The 25,341-nt window shown below is 29.7% G+C and overlaps 2 protein-coding genes across 3 annotated transcripts in view; one reads left to right on the top strand and one right to left on the bottom strand.

Moving 5' to 3' along the window:
• LOC126906902 (zinc finger protein castor homolog 1) overlaps nucleotides 1-15,656 on the top strand; it is a 50,179-nt gene extending 34,523 nt beyond the window's left edge. Inside the window, exons 5-22 of one of the 2 annotated variants that reach the window (XM_050687833.1) lie at nucleotides 6,221-6,458; nucleotides 6,532-6,730; nucleotides 6,808-7,024; nucleotides 7,107-7,384; nucleotides 7,479-7,840; nucleotides 7,925-8,057; nucleotides 8,122-8,394; nucleotides 8,483-8,715; nucleotides 8,801-8,931; nucleotides 9,029-9,121; nucleotides 9,212-9,307; nucleotides 9,574-9,746; nucleotides 12,576-12,723; nucleotides 12,903-13,106; nucleotides 13,249-13,468; nucleotides 13,737-13,871; nucleotides 13,981-14,069; nucleotides 14,159-15,655. In XM_050687833.1, the coding sequence (XP_050543790.1) occupies nucleotides 6,221-6,458; nucleotides 6,532-6,730; nucleotides 6,808-7,024; nucleotides 7,107-7,384; nucleotides 7,479-7,840; nucleotides 7,925-8,057; nucleotides 8,122-8,394; nucleotides 8,483-8,715; nucleotides 8,801-8,931; nucleotides 9,029-9,121; nucleotides 9,212-9,307; nucleotides 9,574-9,746; nucleotides 12,576-12,723; nucleotides 12,903-13,106; nucleotides 13,249-13,468; nucleotides 13,737-13,871; nucleotides 13,981-14,069; nucleotides 14,159-14,433 (3,497 nt within the window). In that variant the 3' untranslated portion in view covers nucleotides 14,434-15,655. Of the gene's footprint in view, nucleotides 1-6,220; nucleotides 6,459-6,531; nucleotides 6,731-6,807; nucleotides 7,025-7,106; nucleotides 7,385-7,478; nucleotides 7,841-7,924; nucleotides 8,058-8,121; nucleotides 8,395-8,482; nucleotides 8,716-8,800; nucleotides 8,932-9,028; nucleotides 9,122-9,211; nucleotides 9,308-9,573; nucleotides 9,747-12,575; nucleotides 12,724-12,902; nucleotides 13,107-13,248; nucleotides 13,469-13,736; nucleotides 13,872-13,980; nucleotides 14,070-14,158 lie in introns of both variants that reach the window. The other variant, XM_050687842.1, reaches the window with a different exon arrangement.
• A 1,438-nt stretch (nucleotides 15,657-17,094) lies between these two features.
• Nucleotides 17,095-25,341, bottom strand: part of LOC126906911 (structural maintenance of chromosomes protein 5) — a 13,542-nt gene continuing 5,295 nt past the window's right edge. The window contains exons 9-20 of the mRNA XM_050687855.1: nucleotides 24,606-24,731; nucleotides 23,432-23,592; nucleotides 22,811-23,022; nucleotides 21,357-21,520; nucleotides 20,468-20,600; nucleotides 20,142-20,388; nucleotides 19,896-20,072; nucleotides 18,421-18,657; nucleotides 18,131-18,358; nucleotides 17,888-18,073; nucleotides 17,733-17,825; nucleotides 17,095-17,559 (exon numbers count right to left, since the gene is read on the bottom strand). Coding sequence (XP_050543812.1) covers nucleotides 17,494-17,559; nucleotides 17,733-17,825; nucleotides 17,888-18,073; nucleotides 18,131-18,358; nucleotides 18,421-18,657; nucleotides 19,896-20,072; nucleotides 20,142-20,388; nucleotides 20,468-20,600; nucleotides 21,357-21,520; nucleotides 22,811-23,022; nucleotides 23,432-23,592; nucleotides 24,606-24,731 — 2,030 coding nt within the window. The 3' untranslated portion in view covers nucleotides 17,095-17,493. The remainder of the gene's footprint in view (nucleotides 17,560-17,732; nucleotides 17,826-17,887; nucleotides 18,074-18,130; nucleotides 18,359-18,420; nucleotides 18,658-19,895; nucleotides 20,073-20,141; nucleotides 20,389-20,467; nucleotides 20,601-21,356; nucleotides 21,521-22,810; nucleotides 23,023-23,431; nucleotides 23,593-24,605; nucleotides 24,732-25,341) is intronic.

The raw sequence follows: 25,341 nt of genomic DNA, 5'->3' as shown, positions 1-25,341 counted from the left end.
TAGTCTCTGAAGTAATTTTTTTTATTGTTCTATTGGATGGCATATGCGTTTAATTTTCCACCTAATTATAGTGTCGTGTGCACACATATGAAAAAAACCGTTTACACAACATTAAAAAATAATTAAAATTTAATACGATGTATAATAAAGTTACACAAAATTATATTTCTGAATAAATATTTGACGGATCCGTAACAATGTCAACAGATACCTGGTAACTGCTCCCACCGGATTGACGAAAAATAGTTATTAAAATGAAAATTATTCATAATTAATTTTGCATAACTACCGTCAACTAATAGATTCCACGTTGACATTATGATATTATATTTGTGTTAAGTATTCAATATTATTACGACCAATCGGCTGCCCTTGGCAGCGGTCATAATTTGTCTACTATTTTACATAAAAAAAAAAAAAAATTACAAACAACACAGCTCGGGCGAGGAACCGAAGCGTACAGTTTTTTGATTTTATTAAGAAATATTTTTAAAAGACTATTTCCCCCGGGGCTAATCTTCAGAAATAAATTTATGCGTTTTGTTGTTTTCCTACGTGAACGTTTTACAATTACAAAATCTATTATAATTGTCTTTGTGAAAATATTCCATTGATATTTTTGAATTCGTTACAATTTCCACTAACAACGGTTTTTTTTAATATTGGATCTCATTCCGTATTACTCGATGATAGTCTTGTTGTTTCGACCGTCTTCCATTGACGATGACTTTCACTATTGTACGTCGAAAAGTCGAGGGATTACAAGAAAATACCGAAGCGGCGCGACGCGTGGGCAACACAAACGGAGACCGTTCGCGGCCACTTGTTAATTAAACACTATTAAAATAAAACGTACCGTGCGGCGATTGTTCGATCTCGTTTTTTATTGTCGTTAAAAAAAGAGAAAATCTACATATAATACAGTTGTACTGTGTGTTCAAAAATCGCTTTGCCACCGCACAAGAACTCCTGGGCCGCGTTCGACGTGTGCGGCGCGGCCAAATATGATATACGGTGGTGAACAAACGTTTGCGCTTAATAACTTTTCGGAAATTGATATATAGTGCCGTACGGGTGTCGGCCCGCGGCTGTTTAAAAAACACAAACGCATATCTTTGTACGTTGAGAGTGTACGCGTTTGTCGTCATCAGCCGAAACAAAAAAAAACGTACACGAAATGTGTACCTCAAACAGTACTCGGCGAACGAATATCTGTGTGGATCGATAGGACACTTAAAAAAAAGTAATGATTATTCTCAAGGCGTGCCATTTTCGCCTCCGATTTGCTTATCTAAATCTTTTCCAATAACAATATATGTTTTTCCGGTATGAAAATTTCGTTTTTGACTTATAGTTTGTGTGCTTATGTATTATGCGCGTTCGTAATATATATATAACAGCCAACAACTTGGCGAATCTATAAAAAAACTTTGAGAATAACGGCGTGTGTCGAATAGACAATCGCTGCGCGGCCAACACATCTATTACTTTTCGACAAAATGGGAATTGTTTGTTATTTTTGTTTTTTCAACGACATAAATTATATTCGTCGTACCTTTGGATTATTCATTTCTTTTGTCACCTGCATTTTATGTACCGACTATTTGTTGTACACCTAACAATGTGTACTGGCACACGACTTCGGATGACCAATCGCACATATCCGCCATCATTTGCCATTCCATAGGCGTAATGTCTTAGCTACTTATTTTCCACTTCATTATCGTTTGAGTTGAATTATTTTATACCATCGCCGTGAACGTCTATCGCTCATTAATAATTTATGACGAAGCGCGCACAGAAAATGTCACGGTTTGTGCGAATCAACATCTAAATATTATATATTGTGTTCACGGTGATTTCCAACGTAGGTGTACAATAACATATCTGTTAATTACAATAACCGTTCAACGAGAATAATAAAAAAATAACACTGTGAAAATCATAAAACGGTTCGGCGGTACTCCGGTGGGCTTTTCTTTACCCGTCCGAGTACAATTGCCGTGCTGATAAAAATCAAATGTTGTGTAAAAAACTGCCGACTTTATTACACTAGTTATTGCAATTGATTATTATAACACATTTGTTGGTCAATCGCCATTTTAGGCGAATGTTTACAATGGGCATTCGTGGGAGTACAATGTTTTAGGAAAATGTTCACTCGTTTCTGTTTTCCGCATGTCCAGGTGTTCTACAACCCCTTCAAAATGGATAAAAAAAAATAATATTGTTTTCCAGTACGTACTGCACCGCGTTTCCCTATATGCGTACGAAATGTATAAAAAGGGTTATACGAGCATTATGAAGAGTGATTTTTTTGTATTATTTAACCATATCTGCGACAGAGGGTCGTTTTGTACAAAAAGATCGAAATGAACAAAAAAAAAAATATATATATATATATATATATAAATTAAATAACAAAACCGGTCCCTCATCCAGCGGCGGCAAGTATACGAGCAGCGTCGGGGACCCTATTTTTTCAAGGAAAGGATTAAGGACGCGACCGTTTTGCCGATGAAAGAAATTAAAAAATTGTTACAATGCAAAAACGGTATGCGCGTCCCGTTACGTAAACAGAAATCGGATATGGGATTAAATTTTTCGCTTCGGGGAAGTGCAGCATTTCCGCAAAAGGGGTCAGCCGTGTGCACACACGTCAAAATCCGGTTACCTCATCGAGCAAAAAGGCTGTGTGAAATTCCTAATGTCTATCAACAATACCAAAAAAAAAAAAAAACCGTCATAAATTTAATGTTAACGTTTATGTGTCTTCTGTGTTTGTGTAACTGAATTCTGAAGAAGCAACGTAACAGTTTTGCTCAAAGACAAACGGACGAAACGCTTTCGACTTTTAACCGAAATACATTTTGTGTTTGCTTTGAAATTACGAAACGTCGACATATTTTGTTTATTTGTGTTTTTTTTTTTTTATCATGTCTTATAAAACTAGAATGCGGATAGTACAACGCGACGACGATAACGGTGTGTTACTTAACTTTTGACATTCGTTGGCATACTTGCGTTGTGTTTCACTTAATAGCTGGGGGCCCGTGGACCGAGACGGCGAACCACAAAACATTGAATAAAAATTCGAATTTTGAAATTCCTATGAAAACATCGTTTTGACATGACTAGGAGTAGTGTTATGGTGGAAAAGTACCACATTTGAAGGTGTTTTTCCTTGTTTATTGTTTCATGCTTGCGGCGTGAATAGAGAACGGGCGGCCATTAATCAAGTGAACAAAAATATCACACAGATTTCACCGAGGTGACAAAAACAAAATATCTCCACGGTGGAGGTAAACAGATATTTATTTTCTGTTCGTATTTATTTTACCCACATGTTTTTCTTTAACGGGTTGTACAATACTACTGTATATATAATAATCATATAATGCTAGTAGAAAAATGTACAAAAAAAATATATGATTTCTTTTTATTATTATTATTTTTCGTTAAATCCATAAACGCGACGAATGAGTCGTCGTGCCCACACCTCTAAGCGATTTGGTTTATGCTTCGTCATGACCTCGTATGTCTTTAAGACACGTTGCCGTACAATTCAAATACCATTATCGTGTCTTTTCTTCATCATTTTTAAATTTTCTGTAAAATGGATGGAAATATGTTAAGCCCGTAAAATCCTCCTCCCGTCTCGGTGGCAACACCCGTAAAAACGACGCTTTTTTATTTGATTTTATTATTATTATTACATTTTCCCTTTTTTTTTTTTTTTTGTTAAGCCATCCCTTTCAAACGCGCGTATCCGATGAATTATAGTCGGTGAATATATGTCTATAGATATGTTGCATATAATACTGGCTTTCGCGTACACTGCAGGTGACGTCGATACTAAATAGATTTGCGAACCCGAAGTAATTTTTTTGTACACCCACAGAACAAAAATTGTATACAAAAAATCGGTATCGCGTGAAAAGCGCCGTTAAAAAAATACTAAGAAATCGGAATCTATATGGCATAATACTATCGTTAAATTCTAGCTTTGCATCAGTAAGCTTAATTAACTAGGTTAAAAATCGAATTGAAAATAAAATAAACAGAACCGTAAAGCTACTAGATTGGCAGTACTACTGACAGATTATAACCGGAAGATAATAAAACAGTGTATACAAAACATCCGCAGTGCACTATCGTATTACTATGCGCCCGCACGTGATGACTGTAGCCGGAAGGATAAACGATTCTGGTGGTTTTTGTTTTGGGTAGATTTTTTATTTTTACACGTCTACGAAGCGCACGTAAAAAATATATCGCTAAGAACTAAACCGATTTGTATTAAATCCGCTTAGGTGGAAAGACGAATACGCTGGATAATCAATTTTAAAAGTATGACGACGTGCGGGTACAGAAAATGTTCAGAAGTCGAGGGTAAGAGTAAAAAAAAAAAAAGAATTTCCAATAATATCAACAATAATCGGTTACCATGGTGATTGAGTTTTATTTTATTTTATTTTTTTTTTTGTAAAACGTCTACGAACCTTGTGCCTTTAAACTTTTTTACAATGACACAAACGAACAATGGGTAAAAAGTTTAAAGTTCGATAATGTAATAAAAAAAATTATTACAGATATAAATATATACTTGTGTACCTGCCTCGTTCAAAGATCAATAGTTTTCATTTAGGACAATGTACTTTTAGTTTATTAAAACAATATTCTTTTCCGTTCTTTATAAATTGTTTTGTTATTACTCTCAGTCATTGATATGACTAAAACATGCAGTATCGAATCTGATAAGTTTTCAATTTTGCACACAATATAACACGCAAAAGGGAGAGGGTTCGAAATTTACAACTTCCCAGAGACATTGTGACTTACAGTACGACGGTGAAAAATATACCGACCTATTAGATTCCGTTACTTTTTATTTTAATTATCTGAGTTTTGACACACGCGCTGCATTAACAAAACTGATTCACGACTAACTGTTAAATCCTTGGACCACCTTGACGAGGCCCACGATAAGTACATAGATATTATTGTTGTTTACTCTCGGTTATTTTCATTTTTTAACATTAAGTATAAATATAAGGATACACGATCAAATCACAAAAAAATTCATTATTGCTATTTTCAAGTTATTCATGTCAAGGGCGGCGGCAAAGAGATAATGAATGACTTGCAATTGTCCAACATAATAACGTTGAAGCGAATAGGTCTCTTCAGCGATTGGTCTTTCGGAATAATACATAATATAATATTTCATCCCACGTGATTTCCATGATGTCATTCTAAAATGGAAAATAAAATGCAAATTTTCTTTTATTTGTACAAGAACTTAACGACACACCACAGTTTCGTCACTACCATAATACCTGTGAGTGTGGTTTGTACACAAACGGTTTCGCATAATAAGCGTCGATATCCTGTTTCTACGGTTGTACGCTATAAAAATCCGTACCCTGGGAATACAACAAAAAAATCATGAACATGATCAAAAATAAAAGAATAATTGTCGAGACGGTTCTCTTCAAATAAACAAAATACATTGTATCGTGATTCTTTTTTTGATAAATTTCCTTTTTTTATACACCACATGTCTCATTGTATTTTACTCCTTTTGATAAAAAGAAGGTGACCTTTTTTTATTTTTGCTAGGGCGAAAGGGTTGGTTCGCTATTTCTTTGCTTTGCCAAGGATTTATTATTATTTCGCTTGAACGTGGGGCACCTGGACCATTGCACATAATTATGGGAAAACAGTCCGGTGCGGTGGTGACGCGGTCGTTGCTTGCGTGTGTCACCCCTTTCATCCAGCATCGGGTTACGTTCACCACCTTATACACTTTTTCACATTTTTTTACACAAAAAACCCTATTCTGAAACTATATATTTACGTGTGCGAGTTATTATATTTTTGTGTATTACCCACAAGTACAAAGAAAGGGAAACTCGATTTTTTTTTTTTACAAAAAAAGGTGACACGATTACATCTCGGGTTACCCGTTCGCAACGACACAATGATTATTTAACCCTATCCAGTGGCTTCTCGTATTGTGTCGTTATTGTTTTGTTTTCGCAATATACGGATTCCTTAGGATTGAAAGAATCGTTCGTTTTTCTCATGATATTCGTACTTTCTATACACTGTGAACCAGAGGGTAATATAATACCCGGTCCGAGATGACTTATAAAATCTTATTAATAATATATAGCTTATTGTATTTGTATTTATCGAGTTATATTTTCTGTTGTAGATAACGGATTATCAAAACGGTCGCTGAGCCCGTTAGCGTTAACTACCGGTAGACCCGAATCTCAAACGACACCTTCGTCAATCGCATCAGCTTTGAACAGTGTCACCATGGTGTTGCAAGGAGCTGGCGGAGGTAGCGGCTGTTCAACACCTACGACCAGCGATTACTCCCGCTACGTGAGGAGGTTCAGCAGTTGCCAGGAATGTGGCTCTGTGCGGTGCCGAGATCTAAACTACAGGTAAGGGGTGGTAACAACGGCGAGAATGACTCGTCAAAAACGGCAAGATGTACTATTATTTATTTTATTACAGAGAGCATTTCCATTGTCTCGACTGTAACTCGAGAGTATTCGTCAAAAAAGAAGAAATGATCAGACACTTCAAGTGGCACAAAAAGAGAGACGAGAGTCTACAACACGGTTTCATGAGGTATTCTCCTAGCGATGACTGTTCAGATAGATATCAGGGATGCAGTCATAATCGCAAGCAGACTCATTATCATTGCATACAAGTATGGATCATATGGTTCTTTAATGAAACATCCAATGTAGAAAAAACCGTTTCATTTGTAATTTATATTTATTACAGGGCACGTGTGACAAAGTGTACATCAGTACTTCGGATGTACAAATGCATGCCAACTATCACAGAAAAGATTCGGCCATCATTCAAGAAGGATTCCAGAGACTTAGAGCAACAGAGGAATGTCGAACTCCGTATTGCGCTTTTTACGGGCAAAGGACCACTCATTTCCATTGTAGGCGTGATCATTGTCAGTTCACTTTTAAAAATAAGGCTGATATGGGTAAGTTAAAACTAAAAAGTAGTTACTTAAAAATAATTAATTTAAATAATTAAATGTAACGACTTTCTACTCTTTTATTTAGAAAAACACAAAACTTATCACATTAAAGACGAACAATTAGCTAGAGACGGCTTTAAAAAATTCATGAAGCCTGATCCCTGTGGTTTTTCAAATTGTCGATTTTCTCAAGTGTGCAATCACATCCATTGCGTTCGCGACGGTTGTAACTATGTTTTACACTCAAGTGGACAGCTGCTAAGCCACAAACGGAAACATGAGCGTAAAGATAGCGAAATAGCGTACAGGAAATTCAAGTTGGCTCAGCAAGCCGTACTTAACATGACCGGTAATCCGGATCAGGTACGTTCGATAAAAAAAGTTTATAAAAATTAATAGCATATTTAGAATTAATTTTTCATACCTTAACCAATATTTGTTTTTAATGTTCTTGTAGATAAATGATTTGTCAATTTCACCTAGTAGTTCTTTACAATTCCTTCATCAACAAGCTAACTCATTGGCTTCTCTATCTGCGCTAGCTGCTCAGGCAGGTGACGCAGCAAGCTATAGTAATAGCTCCAGCGATGGAGGCCCAATGTCTCCATTACCTATGTCAAGAGTGACTTCAAAAATCAGCCAAGGATTTTTCACAGATAATTCTTCCATCATGCCGGATGTATCTCTAGATGACGTTGAAATCTGGCCTAGGTATCTCACCAGATTCAAGCCAAACACGTGCCCTAGTGGTTCGACTTGTTTGTTATACGACGCTGATCACTTCCACTGCAAAGAGCCTAACTGTGAAATGCCCGTCAGGTAAAATTACACAACTATGACTAAAAATACTATTAACATAATCTTAATACAAGGTATTTATATTATTATATTACTTAAATTTAGGAACCAAGAATCAGCTGAAACACACGCTCGTAATCATGATAACCAAGAAAGAATTAATGAGAGTTTCTATCCTGGAGGTCCTGCATATTGTCAAGATACCTGTCCTAAAGAACAACATTACCATTGTGTTTTGGTAAGTTAATATTAATTTTTAAACATTTGTTGAATATTAACTAGATTTGTTTTGTATACTTCAGGAGGGTTGTTATGAAGCAGTACTACCGTGTGAACGAGGCGAGCACATAAAAAATCATGACGCTCCGTTCGGTCAATACAATTCCTTAGACGCCTTATTCAGAAGAAAACGCGGCCGACCACCAAAAAATCGTGTTATCGAAGTCTGGAACGATTATGCCGGCGGTTCGACTGGCGATTCGCCTCAAGCTATTTTCACCAGCTTTAAGTTGCCCAAACCTTCTCAAACTGGACAACTGTCTGAAGAGGCAGACGTTCCAACTCAAACTACACTAGTAAGAAAAATTGTCTACTAGTAAAATTCGTGTTTATAGTTTTATTAAACCTAATATTTTTAATTTTAATGTGTAATATGTATTATAGGAACAACATTGCTTCGAAGAATACCGTTATGGATGTCCAGACAATCTTTGCAAGTACACAAGCGAAGGTGTAGCATTACACTATCATTGTCGCCGACCACGATGCTTTTTTGCAACAGATAATGATGAACAACTTCAAGCTCACTCCACACACTTCCATGACAACGTGACCATTCTAGAAGGATTTCTATTTTTTGACAGTTCTGTTGATTGTCGATTGGAGACTTGTGTTAAGTAAGATTCCAAACTATTTTTATACTTTGTTTAATTTTTTTTAATTAATAATTTCACAAATCATTTATTTAACAAATTATTACAGCAATACGGTAAATAAGCATTTCCATTGTGTAAGAGCGGGATGTGGTTTTTCGTTCACCAGATACGCTCAGATGGCCCAACATTTGTTACAACATCAAACCACATCTGGCCTACAAAGTACTGAAAAATTAGGTAAGTTGTCAAAATTAAAACAAAAAAATTCGTTTAAATATAATTATTTTAATATGGTTAATTTTGTAACATAAATTCATATGTTGTTTTTTATTAGATACTCAAATTAAAGAAGAAATTTTATCTCCGTCAAGACCACAAACGACTCCATCTCCATCTGATTCGGCTACCAGTCAACGGTCAACAACGGGTAAGCTATACTTTGATAGAATAATAAATCGATTAATCTTACTGTAGTATTTTTTATTGTCTTGATTGTATTTTTCTGTCTTGTTTAAAGTGGTGAAGGCTTCGGGCACTTTCTACCCTATGAGCGGCCTATCGAACGCTAAGAGTTCCTCTCCAAATTTCTCAGACCCTGCTGCTACCCTTACAGGTGGGTCATGCAGATATGGTTATTAGAATAATGCAATAGTTGTAATTATATTATAGGATACATTACTTTATTAGTGTACTACGCTTTGGTGGAAGTATAATTAAAGAACACGTATTAAATTTACCTTTATTTCACTTTAGCACGCAAAATATTGTATTGTACATATTTATTATGTGTACACGCTATGTTTTTTACTTGGATTTTTATATCATTTTACTTACACCTTTTCGAATGAATATTTTTAACGATTAATATGTTTTATATAGAAAAACCTAAAACTGACCCCAGTTTGAGCATCGAACCAGTCGTTACCATTCAAGTACTACCTGAATGGATGAGCTTGGATAGACACGACAAATACGGACCCGAACAGCCGTGCAGTCGTGCTTTCTGTAAACTCAAAAGAAAAGAACATTATCACTGTAATGCATGTAATCAGGTATGTAATCATTTTTTTTTATTTTTATTTCAAAAATTATTTAGGTTTTTTCTTTAAGTTGTCTCCGCAAACAATGTGTGGTGGAAACTTGTCTGGTCTTCGTATTCCGAATGAAAACTTAGGCGCGTTATTGTACTTATACTTGAGCGATGGGTTATAGGCCTGTGGACCCGGTGCAATGTTTTTCATTTCATCGACCAACACTGGATCTTCATATTTTTTAGCCAACGAATATGCAGGCGCTTTTTTTTTTAATTTTTGAACCGGCACGGGTGCGTAACATGCTGGTCCTGGCGAATCTGTTTCAATTGGTTCGTCAATTCTCTTCGATAGAGGTGCAGTTTTTCGGGTTAAGGTTGACGGCAACTTATAAGCGTTGGGTCCCGGCCTGTCCTCGTCTATCTAAGACAAAATTCGTTATCAAATATAAACAATACATTGTCAGTAAATAATGAACACGATTGACTTACTGTCAGCTCTTTTAAAGGCAAAAGAATCTTAGGTTGAACTGTTTTTGGAATTTTCGGTTTATAAGCTGCAGGTCCAGGACTTTCATTATGCTCCAACTCTACTAGTTTGGAGCCCAACGAAAATTTTGGCGCGAATGCCCGACCTCGATTTGTCAGCCGCTCCAAATTGTAAACGGGTCCAGGACTCTCGGTCTCCGCATTAAAATTCAATTTCTGACCTATCGTATAGGCCGGACCTACGGGTATGTTGGTCATACAGTTCTTTCGCCCCACAGTTGTACGACTTGCATAGGCAGCCGGACCCGGACTTGCGTCTGCCTTATCGTATTCCAACGCTTTTTTATCCATTTTAGTATGGCATTTTGATATTGCCGCATTTTCCATGGTTAAAAACTATTAAATCTGATGTAACGTGTTAAAAAATAGTCTTCGAGTTAAAAACACTTTTATTAGAAAATAGCGTTTATTTAAATGTTTATCGAATTACCGAATAAACAGAAATAAATAACGATATGGAAACGGTACTCTAATAATTAGAGTCAAAATAACATTAATAAAAATTTTAAATTTCTATTCGAGGTGTATTGGCATTTGTTATTAATAATATTTACTGAAGAAAAAACGGCATCCCCATTAAACGGTTTCATTTCTAATCAGTTTAAGTGCAGCACACATTTCACACTATATATCGACTCTTTTCGCTGATTAAAATTGATGATGGTGCGGCAAAAAACACTCAATATTTGTAAAGAAAAGGCGAGGAGGGTATCTGGTTACGTGTCTTGAATTTCGCATCAACAACTTGATCGTTAACAATACGCCGAAAATAACAATCTCGTGAGAATTTAAAGCGAAAAAAACTTTTTTTTTAAAAATACGGGTTTTTAAGAAAATAAAAGAAGGGAAAATAATCATTTTTTTTTTTTTTAAGAAACGAGGGGTTTTAATCGATTGACGACAACGACGGTAGCGGCGGCGGCGGCGAATCGCTTCCGAAAAAATGATTAATGATTCGACGACAAAAGAAATAGAATAAAAAATATAATGAAAAACGCGCAGCCGGCTCTCCCCTTCCCGTCCTACTCGAGAAAATCGATAATCGATCAGCATCAACGTCATCGGTTTCCGTGTTCACCCCTTTTTTTTAAATTGTAATAATAACATGTACAAGTTGCAACAATAATTACAAAATATACAACAGTCTAAGGGAAACACACTACCAACTCGACGACTACGATGGCTAAGGGTAAACGCGACCTAGAGTGGCTATGCAATTCATTTAATATTTTTTTGAGCATATGCAATCAGTTGACGTGCGTAACGAAAGAGTTAAATGATTGACGACGGCGACAACGAAGGGGCATAAGCCGGGTTAGCTTATATTTTTTTTGTATTTAAACCGCCTTTCTCTTTTTCCGGGTGTTAATTTTGTAGGAAGTAAAAAAAACGATTAAAATGAGTATTTCCCCTTTTTCTCTACTTTGTTAATGATTTCTTTCGGTAATTTTTCCCATGGTGTTCAGGACGACAACACCAGTAGTAGCAAAATACAAAATCAAACATTTTTCCGTTAAACCAAAACTTTTAGCCAAACAAGTGTCGATTGGTAATTCTTGCACGTCGTGTTTGTATACACTTAAAGATAAAATTATGTTACTTGGTTTTTTTAACGGTTTGATTTTTATTTTGTTTTTCTATAGATTCTTGACATTTTCTTATATAAATTATTTTTATCAAACGTTTTACAAATAATACACCGATGACATTTTCAAACAAATTGTCATATCGAAACTTCAAAATTTTATTTTTCATTTGATAAATTGTAAAAATAATAATAAATTAAAGTTACATTGATATTTAAGATAAATATTTATCTAAATAAACAACAAACCAAAGAATCCGTTACGGTCAAAATAATTGGTTTTTAAGTATTTATGCGCATAAGCTAAGGTTTTAAAGTAGGTAGTATACTTCAGTAAGTTTTGTAACATAATTTCGGGTTGAGGCGAAAATGCAATAATTCTAACTGATCATGAACACGCCCACCCGCGAGGTAATCAACTTGAAAATTCAATTTTTATAAATGTTTAGGTGAACGCTATTTAATAATAACTCATCAAACACCGAAAGTAATAAACTTAAAAATGCTCGTTTAATTATTATTGTATACAAATAATTGGAAACACACGGTTGCTGCAGGTAATACGCAGGTTTGATGACCGTGGCTGTGGTTGTACATAGTGAAATTTATTGTGGCCCTCCGGACAACCATACTTTATACGCGCCAATTAAAAATATGCGCTCTTTGTGTTCGGATTTTGAGTTTTTTATTTTACTTAAAATATTGTTTTTTATGCAGGCTTTCTCAGAGTTAGACAAACTGAAACCGCATATAATCAAACACACACCGGGTGCCATTCCGACATTCATGCAGAAATCCGAAAACAACAATAATAATGACGACGACGAAGGCAACGAATCCGAAGACAACGTTCGCCATCCTCCGGGTAAGTCGATCGATTTATTTGATAAAACTAAAAAATAAGAACGATAAATCTATAAACTAAGGTTTTTAAACGACTAAACAGTTTGCTTTGAAATGTTTTACTTTTGGATAATAAATTTTCGGTCACGTTATATCCTGTAATTCTGTATAGTAAAAGTCTTCATTTTATTTCTGTTTCAGCCTTAACCATGATGCCCATAACTAGTGACGGCGGAAATCCGGCAACTGCATGTCTACCGCCTCACTCTCCATATCCTCCTGGGTTCAGCGCTGCCATGGCCGCTGCAATGGCTAACCAACAGTTTGCTTCACTTATGTCATCACAAGGAATACCATTTATGCCTCATGCTGCCATTCAGGCCATGTACAACTCATCTCCAACAAGTAAGCAAATAAATGAAAAGTATTTTACTTTAATCTAATAAAATCCACAATATTTTCTAATGAAAATAACAAGCATTATTAGTCATAAAGTTTTTAGTCGAATTTGTTACCTAAATTTCTTATTTATTTAATCTTTCCACAGGTCTTATGTTCGCCCCGCCTCCCGGTTTTGCAACTCATCCTTCTATGCTGACTAATGGTATGTTGAATCGTAGTGGTTCGGAGGTGGCCGGTGGTAATAACGATAACCGGCCCATGTCACCATCGCGGGATATGAGTCCTGAGATGAGAAAGGCTAGAGTACAGAACTCAATGCGCATACTAAAAGACGAACCAGTACCTGAAGGGTATCTTAGATTCAGGTTTGTATAAATGAGTAGACATCAATTTTATTTTTCATAACTCGCTAAAAATACTTTATAAGTTCATAAACAATATGTTTTAAATTGATCTCAAATGTCAAGTTATGAAAAATATATACGTGCGTCATACTAATAAATATTTCCCGTTAATATAACTTTTTTATTCTACATAAAAATATGGAATTAAATTTACATAATCTCTTATAACTTTATTTCTAAAATGTAATTGTGTGTATGTGACTGGAAATAATTTTTATATGGTATTTAGGTTTAATGAAGATTGTCATTACACGCATTGCGGGTACAGGGAACATCAGACACATTTCCATTGCATGCGACAAGATTGCGGTTACAGTTTTTGCGATAAGACAAGATTTGTTCAACACACAGCAAGACACGAAAGGTAATAATGTAGGCGATATAGAAAAATATTATTATCATTATAGCCTATAAATATAGCCACCCTAATAATTACCTCGTTTAATTTTAATTTTTTTTTCATCTTACCATAGACTCGATACTCTCATGGGAGGAGATTTTCAACAATACCGAGCTAACGTTTCTTGTGGTCGTGCCGACTGTGCATACGCCTCAGCCATCAGTAAGTGTAGAAATTACTGGATACAATTTTTATTGTTATTTGTTTTTGACTTAAATATTTACTATTAATTTCATTTTATTTTCTAAAAGGTACTGGTCAAAATAAGGCGTCACATTTCCACTGTTTAAAATGCGAATTTGTATGTACTGACACCAACAAAGTTGTGGCACACAGACGTCAACATCAAAAACTCGACTCCATCATGGCGGCTGGTTTCGAAAAATTTACACCGGCTCAGACATGCAGTCAACCAGGTGGATGTGTTCACTCCGGCAAGCAAACCCATTATCACTGCCTTAGCTGCCAATATGCTGTACTTGGTCTTTCCCAAATGACAGCACACAAGTACAGACACATGGAATAATATGTATAATAACATACACCACATTATATCGATGAGACGAATACGTTCAGTTCCTATGTACAAATATAATTTACTGCTGCTAGATGAAACTGAAATGTAGTTTTAATATAAGTTTTATAATTAATTTAGTTAAATATACGTTCAAATTTAATCAATTGATGAAGTGTACGTACACGATTTTTTCGTGTTCACAATGATAATTTATCGCCATGAGAGTGAAAATGCGCTCAAAATATATGCATGTACATAATATTGTTTGAAAAGGTCTAATGCCAAAAATATAATTTAATATGAACTAGCTAAAAAAACTTATTCGAGTTTTTCTCCTTATTTAATGGTAAATTGCGTATTGTTTAACGATTATTATACTAGTCTCGCTAATTTTTTCTTATTAAAATTATTATCTTTAATTTTTTACTATTATTAATTTTAATCAATCATCTTTACCTAGTAATTATTTTTGATCAATTATTTAAGTTATTCAAAAACCGCTCCCTCCCTAACGGTTTTTTCTTTTGTGATATTTATTATATTGTAAAATAATCTCTTATTTCTATCATCATTCCCCAGTATCCCCTTAGTTTTAAATTAAAAGTTCTGAATAATTTTTATTTTGTATAGTGCTCTTTAATGATGCTGAAATAACAAAACTTTTAATTATATTACATTTAATTGAAACAGAACATATAATATGTTGTATAGACTTTGTTGAACATAGTGCCTTTGGAAGTGTATAGACAAACGATTTATAGATGTAAACATTTACAAAATATAATTAAAGTAGAATAACAGCATAATAAGCAACATTATGGTATTATCCTCAATTAAGCTATATTGAATAATTATATTATATTATCTTATATTTTTGTAAATCTCTAAAAAAGTTATCATTAAGATAATTTTGTATAGAAAAATATAAAATATTATTATAATCAAGGATGTTAATGTTTTTTAGACAAGAGTATGTGATAGAATGTTTTTTATTTATCATTGAATTTTACGGCTGCCATATAAATATATATTTTTTAATAAAATAATTGTTTTGATTTTTATAGAAGTATTAATATGTATAATTTACAATTGTGGAAATACATTATGATTTCATTAAATTATACTATTATGGGTAAATTAGTGCCTTAAAATACATTTTTGTACATTTTGCATTAGATTGTCATCAATGTAAATAGCATAATCCTTGTTTTTTTTTTTTTAGTTGTATTAGAATAGATATGTAGGTTTTTATTATCTTTTTGGTGTATTATAAATATTTGTGAAATAAAAAATAATCATTTAAAAATACAGTATTTTAATTAATTCAAATGTTTAATGTTAACTATGATTTTAGATTTTACTTTCATTTACATTAATTGAATAACAAAATATATATATCCAAAAATAATTATTACATGATAATAATAATTGTTACAAAATTATCAAAACGATTCAACTTAAACATTCGTATTGGATAGTATTTATCTACATAAAACTTAAAAGGTAAAATTTTGAAATCAATAATAATACTGGGTAAAATTTCAAAATATGGTCCTGAAAAATTAAATTATTATTGTGATGTAAACTAATAATAAAACAAATCACACTAAGACTTTACGCAAGTCTGTCTACTTAGCTTAGTTGGTAACGCACTGTTTCTTAGTGTGTTGATACCAATGAGCACCATGTGATGAGCACCTATAGAAAATATCGCAACCATAAAAAAACTAACCTCTTAAGTTCATGTATCTCGAAGATTTCGCCTCTCCTTAATCCAGGCTTAAGTATTTAATTAAAACAAAGAATATATATATATATATATATTTTTTTTTTTTAATAAAAACTTTTTCAACCTCTAAGAATAAAAACAAAATAAATTTCAAATTATGAGGTAAGCAAATAAACTCATATGAGTTTCATTTAAAGGATTTATCAATGTCGTTTTAAATAAAATACTATCAGTAAACACTTTATGATAAGACAGGCGCTAGGAGTGTGCTAAGGGACCTTTTGCAAATTAAGTTGATGACTATAAAAAATATATTAAGAAGCTCGCATAATTATTTTCCACGGGCTCTGTCATTTCTAGTGCTGGGTCTAGTCATTAACATAACTCTTGCACAGTTAATAAATAGAATAAAAAAGTTTTAACTCAATATTTTTGAAAAAAAAATTTCTTCTTTTAATACCTAAATAAAGTCATTACACTTTATAAAATTCCATATAACTGTAAGATAATTACAGTTTTTTAAACAGTCTACTGAAAAATCTTTTTTATTGCTTTAGAAAGAAAAAGCAATTTATTTTATAAGTATACATATGAAAAATAGTATTATTTATTTAATATACAAAGTATTTTATACAAACATTGTAATTCATTAATTGATGAAGCAGGAATACAAATTTTGTATAGAAAAGAAACTGTTAAATCAGATATATTTAACAACATGTAAAAAATTAGACAAATTTGTTGATTATAATCAATGGAGTAAATAGGGGAATGCTGAAAATGCAGTTACATTAGGGCCCTTAAATCATACATCCGATTTGGAAGAGAGCCTTTTTTATACTTACACCACTGATTATAATGATTTAAGCAGTTTTCAATTTTCAGACCATTATATTTAATGTATATATTATAATTAAAAATAACTTTAAATAAAAAAATGATTAAAATTGATACTAACATTCTATTTAAGTTCACCATTTATACAACCTACATGTCTTAATCAATTGGAGATATATAACATTTTCCAATGGTACATAATTTATGAGTTATAATTTTGGTCATTTAACAATCAAATTAATTGTAAGTTCAATGAAAAAATATACTAAATAATTTTTCTATTTGATAATTTATGTTTTAGGTTTAATGTTCTTTTTTAATAAAAATAGAAAATATAACAATGAAGTATACATTTATAAATAACAACCTTAATTCATACACAAAAGACATTTAACAAGTATACATCATTAATTAACAATAAAAAAAAAGGTAAATAATAATAGGTGTTTCTAAATAAAACACATGCTTTTTAGCATGTCATAATTGATACATAAATGTAAAAGTTATATTTTTTCAAGACAAAATATTATGTCTACAGTAGTGTTCTTAAATGTAAGATCTTTGATAAGCTGAAACATTATAATTTTGAATAGGTTAATAATCAATAAGAATTGTAAAAATTAATACTAAAAAAATATTAAAAATTAGAAATCATCATAACATTTTCTGTAATTATAACTCTTCCAAAAAAATATTTTGAAATATTAATTATACATTTTTTTTTAATTGAATAAATACTAACCTTAGGAGTTACAACTATATATTGATTATTTCTGGTTTCAAAAAGATCCATAAATAGCTCCATTAGCTTTTTTTCATATACTTTATCCATACCCTATAAATAGAAATTATTTAGAAATATTAAACAAATATTTAAGAAACTATTGATTTGTTTACTTGGTTAATTTCATCAACAATCCTAAATGGAAAATGAGTAACTTCCTGGAGAGCTAATAAAAATAATGCTGTGGATAAAGCTCTTTCACCACCACTTTGACTTTTGGCATCTAATTGCCTCATTGAAGAACCTTCATCATTACGAAATTGGACTTTTATTAAAAGCCCATAAGCTTGAAAGTCATACTTAAAAAAGTCAACAACATAGATTATTATGACTTAACAATATATAATATAGCTTACCCTAGTAACTCCAACATCTAGTTCAATTAAACCATTACAGCCAAATTTTAAAAGGAATGATTGAAAATTAGTATTTAATAAACCAACTAATTTTTGTAATTTAGGTAGCCAATCTGACTGCAGTTTATTTATTTGATCTTCTTGTGTTTGAGCATTGCTATTTAAATTCATTAATTGAGTTTCTAAAGACTTGATTTTATATTTTCTATCTTTATATTCTTTAATCAACTAAAAATCATAAATTAATTTATAATTGGTTTTTTTAAATAATTTTATTATACAAATTATACTTGAGGAGCATTTGGATCAACATTTAGACAATTTAATTTAGCTTTCTTATCAACAATTAATTCATCTAATTCTTCTAAATCATTTTGTTCAATAGTTTGAAAATTTGCTGTTAATTGTGAAAACAATTCTTTATCATAAACTGAAACACCTCGACTCCAATAAAGTGCAACTTCAGATGTTTTATTAAATTCAACATCTAATTTTTGTAAATATTTAATGTAGTCATCAAAGTTTTGCTATTAAAAAACATTTGCTAACTAATTATTATGGTCATAACTTAAAAATTAAAAATGTTTAAAAAGAATATATAATTAATAAGAATATATTTAATAATACATAATTTGTAAGAGAATGTAAATACTAAATACTAAATATATAATAAATTTAGATAAAAACAAAGTTAATTAAAATAAGTTAAACAAAAATATAGTTTATCTTTGCTTAAAATGAAATAATATACAAATTTTATAATTGTCCATAAATTTTTTTTGGGTAAATATTTTACATTATATATCAAATAATTATCATAATTTAATTAAGACTAAAGTGATTGTATGTTTACTGAGTTTAATCTTAGATAAAAATTCAATATATATAAAATAATATAAAGACAGCTGATTAAACTTCTTAAATTAAAGGAAAAATTTAAAAATTATTAAAAATAATGTGAGTAAGATTTTGAAAAAGTTTCTTTAATGCAAATAAAATATTTATCACTCTAAGACCTTTTAATTTACCTCATACACTATGGATCACAGTGGTCAGAAATTACAGAAATGTATATTTAGCTCGCCAAAACTATTTTGAAATTATTTTTTTCAGTTTTCTTTAAATGTATATTATTAAAGTTAACTATAAAATTTCAAACCCTTACGTCAATTTATATATAGCATAGAGCTATTTAAATGTCATACTTCTAATTTTTATGCAAAATTTAGAATGATTTCATTAAAATTGGTTTATTTATTTCTTAAGTTGATTTCTGTGAAATAAAAATTATATAAATATATATTTATAAGTACATTAATTTTAAAATTTAAAACAACTTTTTCAGCTTTTATTACACATATATACCAATAATGGTATAATTAAGTATAAATTAAATATAAACAAGTTATTTATATTCTAAAATATACTTTTATATATTGAAAAGTTATACAGTTGTGAAAATTAAGCAAGTCCAGAGCTTTCAAATATGACCCCTTAAGTTAAAATGAAATTGTTTCAAATTTTTTGTATTAATTTGGTGTATCTTATCAAATACTTTTCTTTCACTATTTTAGTTTTAACTAAACACACCAATGGAAACTAAAAAACAGTTTTTATTGATTTCTACTAGTTTAATATTTTGGACTTCTGTCGTTTCTCAAATAAATGATTGATTTATTCTAACATTAAAAATTACTTATTTAGTTAAAATTACAATTTTAAATTTTTGCTGTAAGAAATAAAGTAATTTAACTGTTTTCAATACCTGATTTCTTAAATACAATTGTTTAAGTTGTTTCAAAACATTGCATTCTGCATTCATATCTGTTCCACAGTATTCCAAAATAAATGCACACGCAATTAATGTTTTTAATGAAGTAGCATAATTATCCAATAAAGGAAAAATATCTTTCATAGATTCAAAGTACTTATCAACCAAAGCCTATTATACATTTTTTTATTAAATTTTTTTAATAAAAAAAATTTAATTAGATATTTGTATCAAATTTACCAAATTTTGGGCTTCATATTTAGTAGATTTATCATGTTCTCTTTTTAATTCATTTTGAGTCAACTCAATGTCTTTAACCATTTTATCGAGAGCTTTTTGTCTATTTTGGAATTTCATAATACTTCGTTGAATTTCTTTCTTTTTTAAGTATAAAGGCTGTCTACTATTTTCGGTTTCTTTTAACAGATTAACAATTTCACTTAGTTGTTTTTCAGCATTATCACATTCTTGTTTGGCTTCTTGTTTTCTTTTTAAATAATGTATAATTTATAATTTACAAATCAATAGATAAAAAAATTTGACTAATATAATCATTTTTAATATACTTTAAATTCAAAGCTTGAATTAAATTAGAATTCACTGAAAAAATTAAAAGTTGTGCATCATTGGATATTTGTGATTGTCGAGTGATTTTTTCTCCAGTATATAAAGAACGCCTAATATGAATTTGATCATTACCTATACAGTAAAAGTAGTTTTTTTATATATATTACCAACTTAACAGTTTAATTTTTATAAAAATGAAATATAAAAAATTTGCCAATCTTCAGAGCCACACAAAAGAATTATTAATAAAATTACAAAAAATTAATTGTTTTACTGATATATATATAATTCTAATAATAAACACCTTATTCAATTTATTACTCAACATAGTAAAACAGAAAATTTAGTTGATATTTTTCATTTTCTCTCATTGTTAACATTATTTGTATACTATTTGAATATTTATTTATTAAAGAGGATTTTTTCAAAAAGTTAAATTATAGGAAAATTAAAAAATCAAATTTTTTTAATAAATTTACAAAAATTAGGAGAAAAAAATTTTAATTCAAGTAAAATTGTATAAGAAAATATAACTTTTTTAACTTTTCTGATTATAATTTGATTAATTGGTCAACAGAAAATTTTTCATTATGGCAAAGTGAGGTATTTTTAAATTCATTTTTTTAGATAAACACACAAATTTTTATTTCGTATTTTCATTTAATGATTTAATGAATTTGCTTAATAATTGCTTAATAATAATATTTTAAGGGCAAAAGTTAATTTACAATTTCTCCATTATTTTTAATTTATCCCACTTAACCCGAAATGTGAAAAGACATTTTTATTTATTATTTTAGAATTTATAAAGTATACAGTAAGTCATCTATTAACCAAAATTAATGTATCAAAATTAAAAATAATGATTATTCGTTTAATTTTACATACCAGAAAAAAAAAATCCTATATCTTCGGGCAAATTATCTAGATAGTTCAATACTTCTTTGCCTCCAATTGGTATATTATGCAAACCATAATTTTTCACCAAGTATCTTTTAATAACTGAAGGTACTTTTATCATTTCTAATGCATACATAAGAAATCCAAATTGCCTAAGTAAAAAAAATTAATGCAATACAATTTATTTAATACAATTTATCAATACAATCATTAATCTAAAAATATATTAAGTATAAATACATATTTTAAAGAAAAGTCAATAGAGCTTTTTATAATTATGACTAAATCATCAAAATATTTAAAAACCAAATATGTGTAAAATGATAATAAGGTAGTTCTTAAATATTCATTTTGTTTTTCTTTCTTATGGCACCCTCTAAATTTGTTTTAATGATTATATAAATGAGCTATGCAATATTAGAGGTCAATAATGATAAACTTAAGCCGTACCCTTTAGTTTTCGAAGTTAAGTAAAACAGTTATTTTTAAAAAGTAAAAGCTAAATTTTCATTGTAACTTTTATTATGTAAAATTTATGGATATGGTTGACCAACTTACATACTGAAAATGTTATGGGAATTTCAAAAATTTCACTTTTGTCTAGTTAGAACAATGTAAACTTAATGTAATTGCTAAATATAATAGAAATGCATTCAAATCTCAACATTTTGGATAAACCTATCTTTTATCTTTTTAGTTTATATTTAGCACATTATTAAATGTGTTGTAACATACAATTACATTATATATTAAGACACCGAATTTGATAAAAGAAAAAGATTTCACATAAAATTATAACTTCTTTAACTATATAAAAAAAATAGTTTTCTTTAATCATTAATTACAAACATTTTTGAATAATTTTTTTTATGAAAAATATAAGTAATCTAAATCAATTTTTGTGCCTACACCAAATCTATTCTTAGATTTTTTCTAACTTTTTAATTATTTAAATAATCTCTAAAATTGATACTCAAGGTATTGCTACATAAAAGATTTTAACAATCTTACTAATTAGGGTTTATCTATGTGCACATTGGATCAACAGGTCTGAGTACATAGGCATTATGCCCACCTCAATAATAATTAGAGTATACTCAACAATTAAAAAATCTGTCACATTCTATCTTAAGTAAAATTGTCATAAAACAGTAAACAATTTAATCAAAATATGTAAGTAAATATCGATATATTTAAATAAGTATGCAGAGTGATTTACATTATTTTGACAAAACAACTATTAATCTACAAAATATTTTCTGATACTATTTTAATAGTTTTTAGTTTTGGACTATGTTAAAAACATATTTTAATTATTTTTCTCTAATAAAAAAAAGAAACAATAAAATAAGATACTTTTATTTAAGTGAGACTAATTTTTTTATTTAGCTTAATGATCTAGGATAGCTTAAAATATCATTAAAAATTTTACTATTAATTACTTTAAATAATTTATGTCATAATTTGGTGTATCATTTAGTTGATAATTTGGAGGAGGAGCAGATATAGAATTGATTCTTTGCCAACGTTCTTGTTTCACAATTTTATTGAATATTGTTAAGTCTTCAGCATATTCAAATACAAATGCTATCATATCTCTATAATTTACTATATTTTCAATGTATTTAGCATTCTTATTATCAATCATTTCAATCTAAAAATATTTAATAAGCAATATACAAATAAATTTAAAAAAATAAATTACTTTAATTTTGTATAATTGTTAATATAAATCATAGTTAGTAGTAAATTTTCTTTAAATATTTTACTAATACAAAAGATGATCAATAAGTAAGATATTTAGTGCTTATAAAAAGGATTTTTTTAGTTTAATCATCTATAATATTAAGTAACTTATCCTAACTCAAATGAGACCAATCAGGTAGTGTTCAAGAAGTTTTGTAAGTTTTAAGATGGCAATTCTAGTACTAATAATTACTAAAGTGGAAACCACCATTTGATAAGCTTTTATTTAAACATCAATAAAAATTAATATTGAATAGGAAAATTGATAACACTCTAATTATAATTGCATTAAAGAAAACTAATTTTAAAATTACTACCTGAGTGAATAATGGTTCAAAGACTTTTCCTTGAAAAATAGATTTCTTATCGCAATTTCTCAACCAAGTAATAGCTTTCCACATTTCTGGAAACTTTCTTTGAATCAATTGATTTTTACCATCTTCTTTTCTTTTTTCTCGTTCAAGTTCTTGATCAATTGCTAATTAATTGAAATTAACAAAACTTAATTAATTCTTCATTTCCCTCACCTTATTACAAACTACTTAGAGTAGCCCACCCTTATTCTAAACTTCCACTTGACACAATTTCCCACATCATCTACGCTCACATCAGCCGTCCTCATATCGCATTCAATAACATCCCTTTATCTCTTTTTTGATTTTCTTCTACCTCTTCTTCATTCAACATTCATATCTGTTAACTGTTCTTACTAACAAAACTTAATTAATTGGATTTAAACATTTTTGTATAAATAATATCAATATATTTATCTTTGTAAATGATGTTTATATAGTGTTAAAAGAAATGAGTTTAAAAAATAGTATTTAACTATTGTCTAAACAAAAGTATTAAAACAATTTAATTCAGTTAGAGTATGAAACAACAAATATAACATCATATAATATGGTAATCATAATGTAACGACCAAAACTGACAATCGCCACTGACCGTTGCATGAGAGTTCCAAAAAAAACAATTCTTATAATAACCCGTTACTTTGCAATACAGAGAGGTATAATATCATTTTAAAAACATCATACCCTTCTGGGAACCTTTATGTATTATTACGAACAGAAAAAAATGATCTCAAATCAATAAAAATGAATCCCAAAACATAACATAGTCCAAGAGTTATATAGGAGTTATATAAACATATATATGTTTATTTATAAACATCTTTTACAACTAGATAACTCGACTATAATTAACATTTTTTAGGGTCTATAATTAGTTGATGTCTGTTAAAATTCCATTAATATTTTCAATAATTAAAGGTGTTCACGCAAAATACATAAATTAAGCTAAAGAATGCACCTGCTACTTTTGCAATCTTTTAGGCTTCACCTGATAAGAACACATATCAAATATATAGTTTTTTCAGTAAGGAAACCGGTTTTTATTGTTCTCATTATTTATAAAAATTGATCTTATTCCTTAATTTTTGAACACACAATATATGTTGTAAGAATATAAAATATTAAAAATACTTACTATAAATTTTAGAGGTTATATTTTTAAGTTTACTTTTAATACTTTCAAAAGTACTTTTCATGGGATTTAAACTATTGTCTATATCATAAATCTGTTTACCAACTTCATTTAGCTCACGTTTACATTCTGAAAATTTTAATTTTACTTTATAACATGTTATACATTTTTAACATTAATTAATTGAACATTTTTTCATAAAAAAGTTAATTCTATAAAAAGAAAACTTATTTTTCAAGACATTTTTAACACTCAAAATTAATGCTTGTGGATGGCAGAAAGGGATAAACAGTACATTTTAAAATTATAGGCAAGCAAAAAACTATTTACACACATTTATTTATTGAAATGGATTATTAATGCCACCAATTTTAAAATGAATACTCTAAAGTAGCTATTATAAATATTCACATGGCTTAATTTTCTTTAAACAAATTTTACATTGTTGTTTAGACCCTCACTAAAATTTATTTTTCTTTGCCTTAAATTGTTAAAATAACACGTTTAATTTTTGTATTTTAACATAAGTTTCTTAATAGTAAGGCTCAGTATCTACATTTTTGATATTTTACAAGAAAAACAAAAAATTGATTCTATATTTTGAAATTAATAAATTATTGTAGTTTTTATTTAAAAAACAATTTATTTTAAAACATTATTTAATGTTTATATAAATTAAATAACCCGTAAAAATAAAATGTAATATGAAACTTTGTTTTTTTTTTTTTTTTTTTTTTTT

This window comes from Daktulosphaira vitifoliae, unplaced genomic scaffold, assembly GCF_025091365.1.
Source record: "Daktulosphaira vitifoliae isolate Bord-2020 unplaced genomic scaffold, ASM2509136v1 Scaffold_1, whole genome shotgun sequence".
Lineage (NCBI taxonomy): Eukaryota > Metazoa > Arthropoda > Insecta > Hemiptera > Phylloxeridae > Daktulosphaira > Daktulosphaira vitifoliae.
The sequence above is the reverse complement of the archived record's forward strand: the minus strand, read 5'-3'. Positions and strand labels throughout refer to the sequence as shown.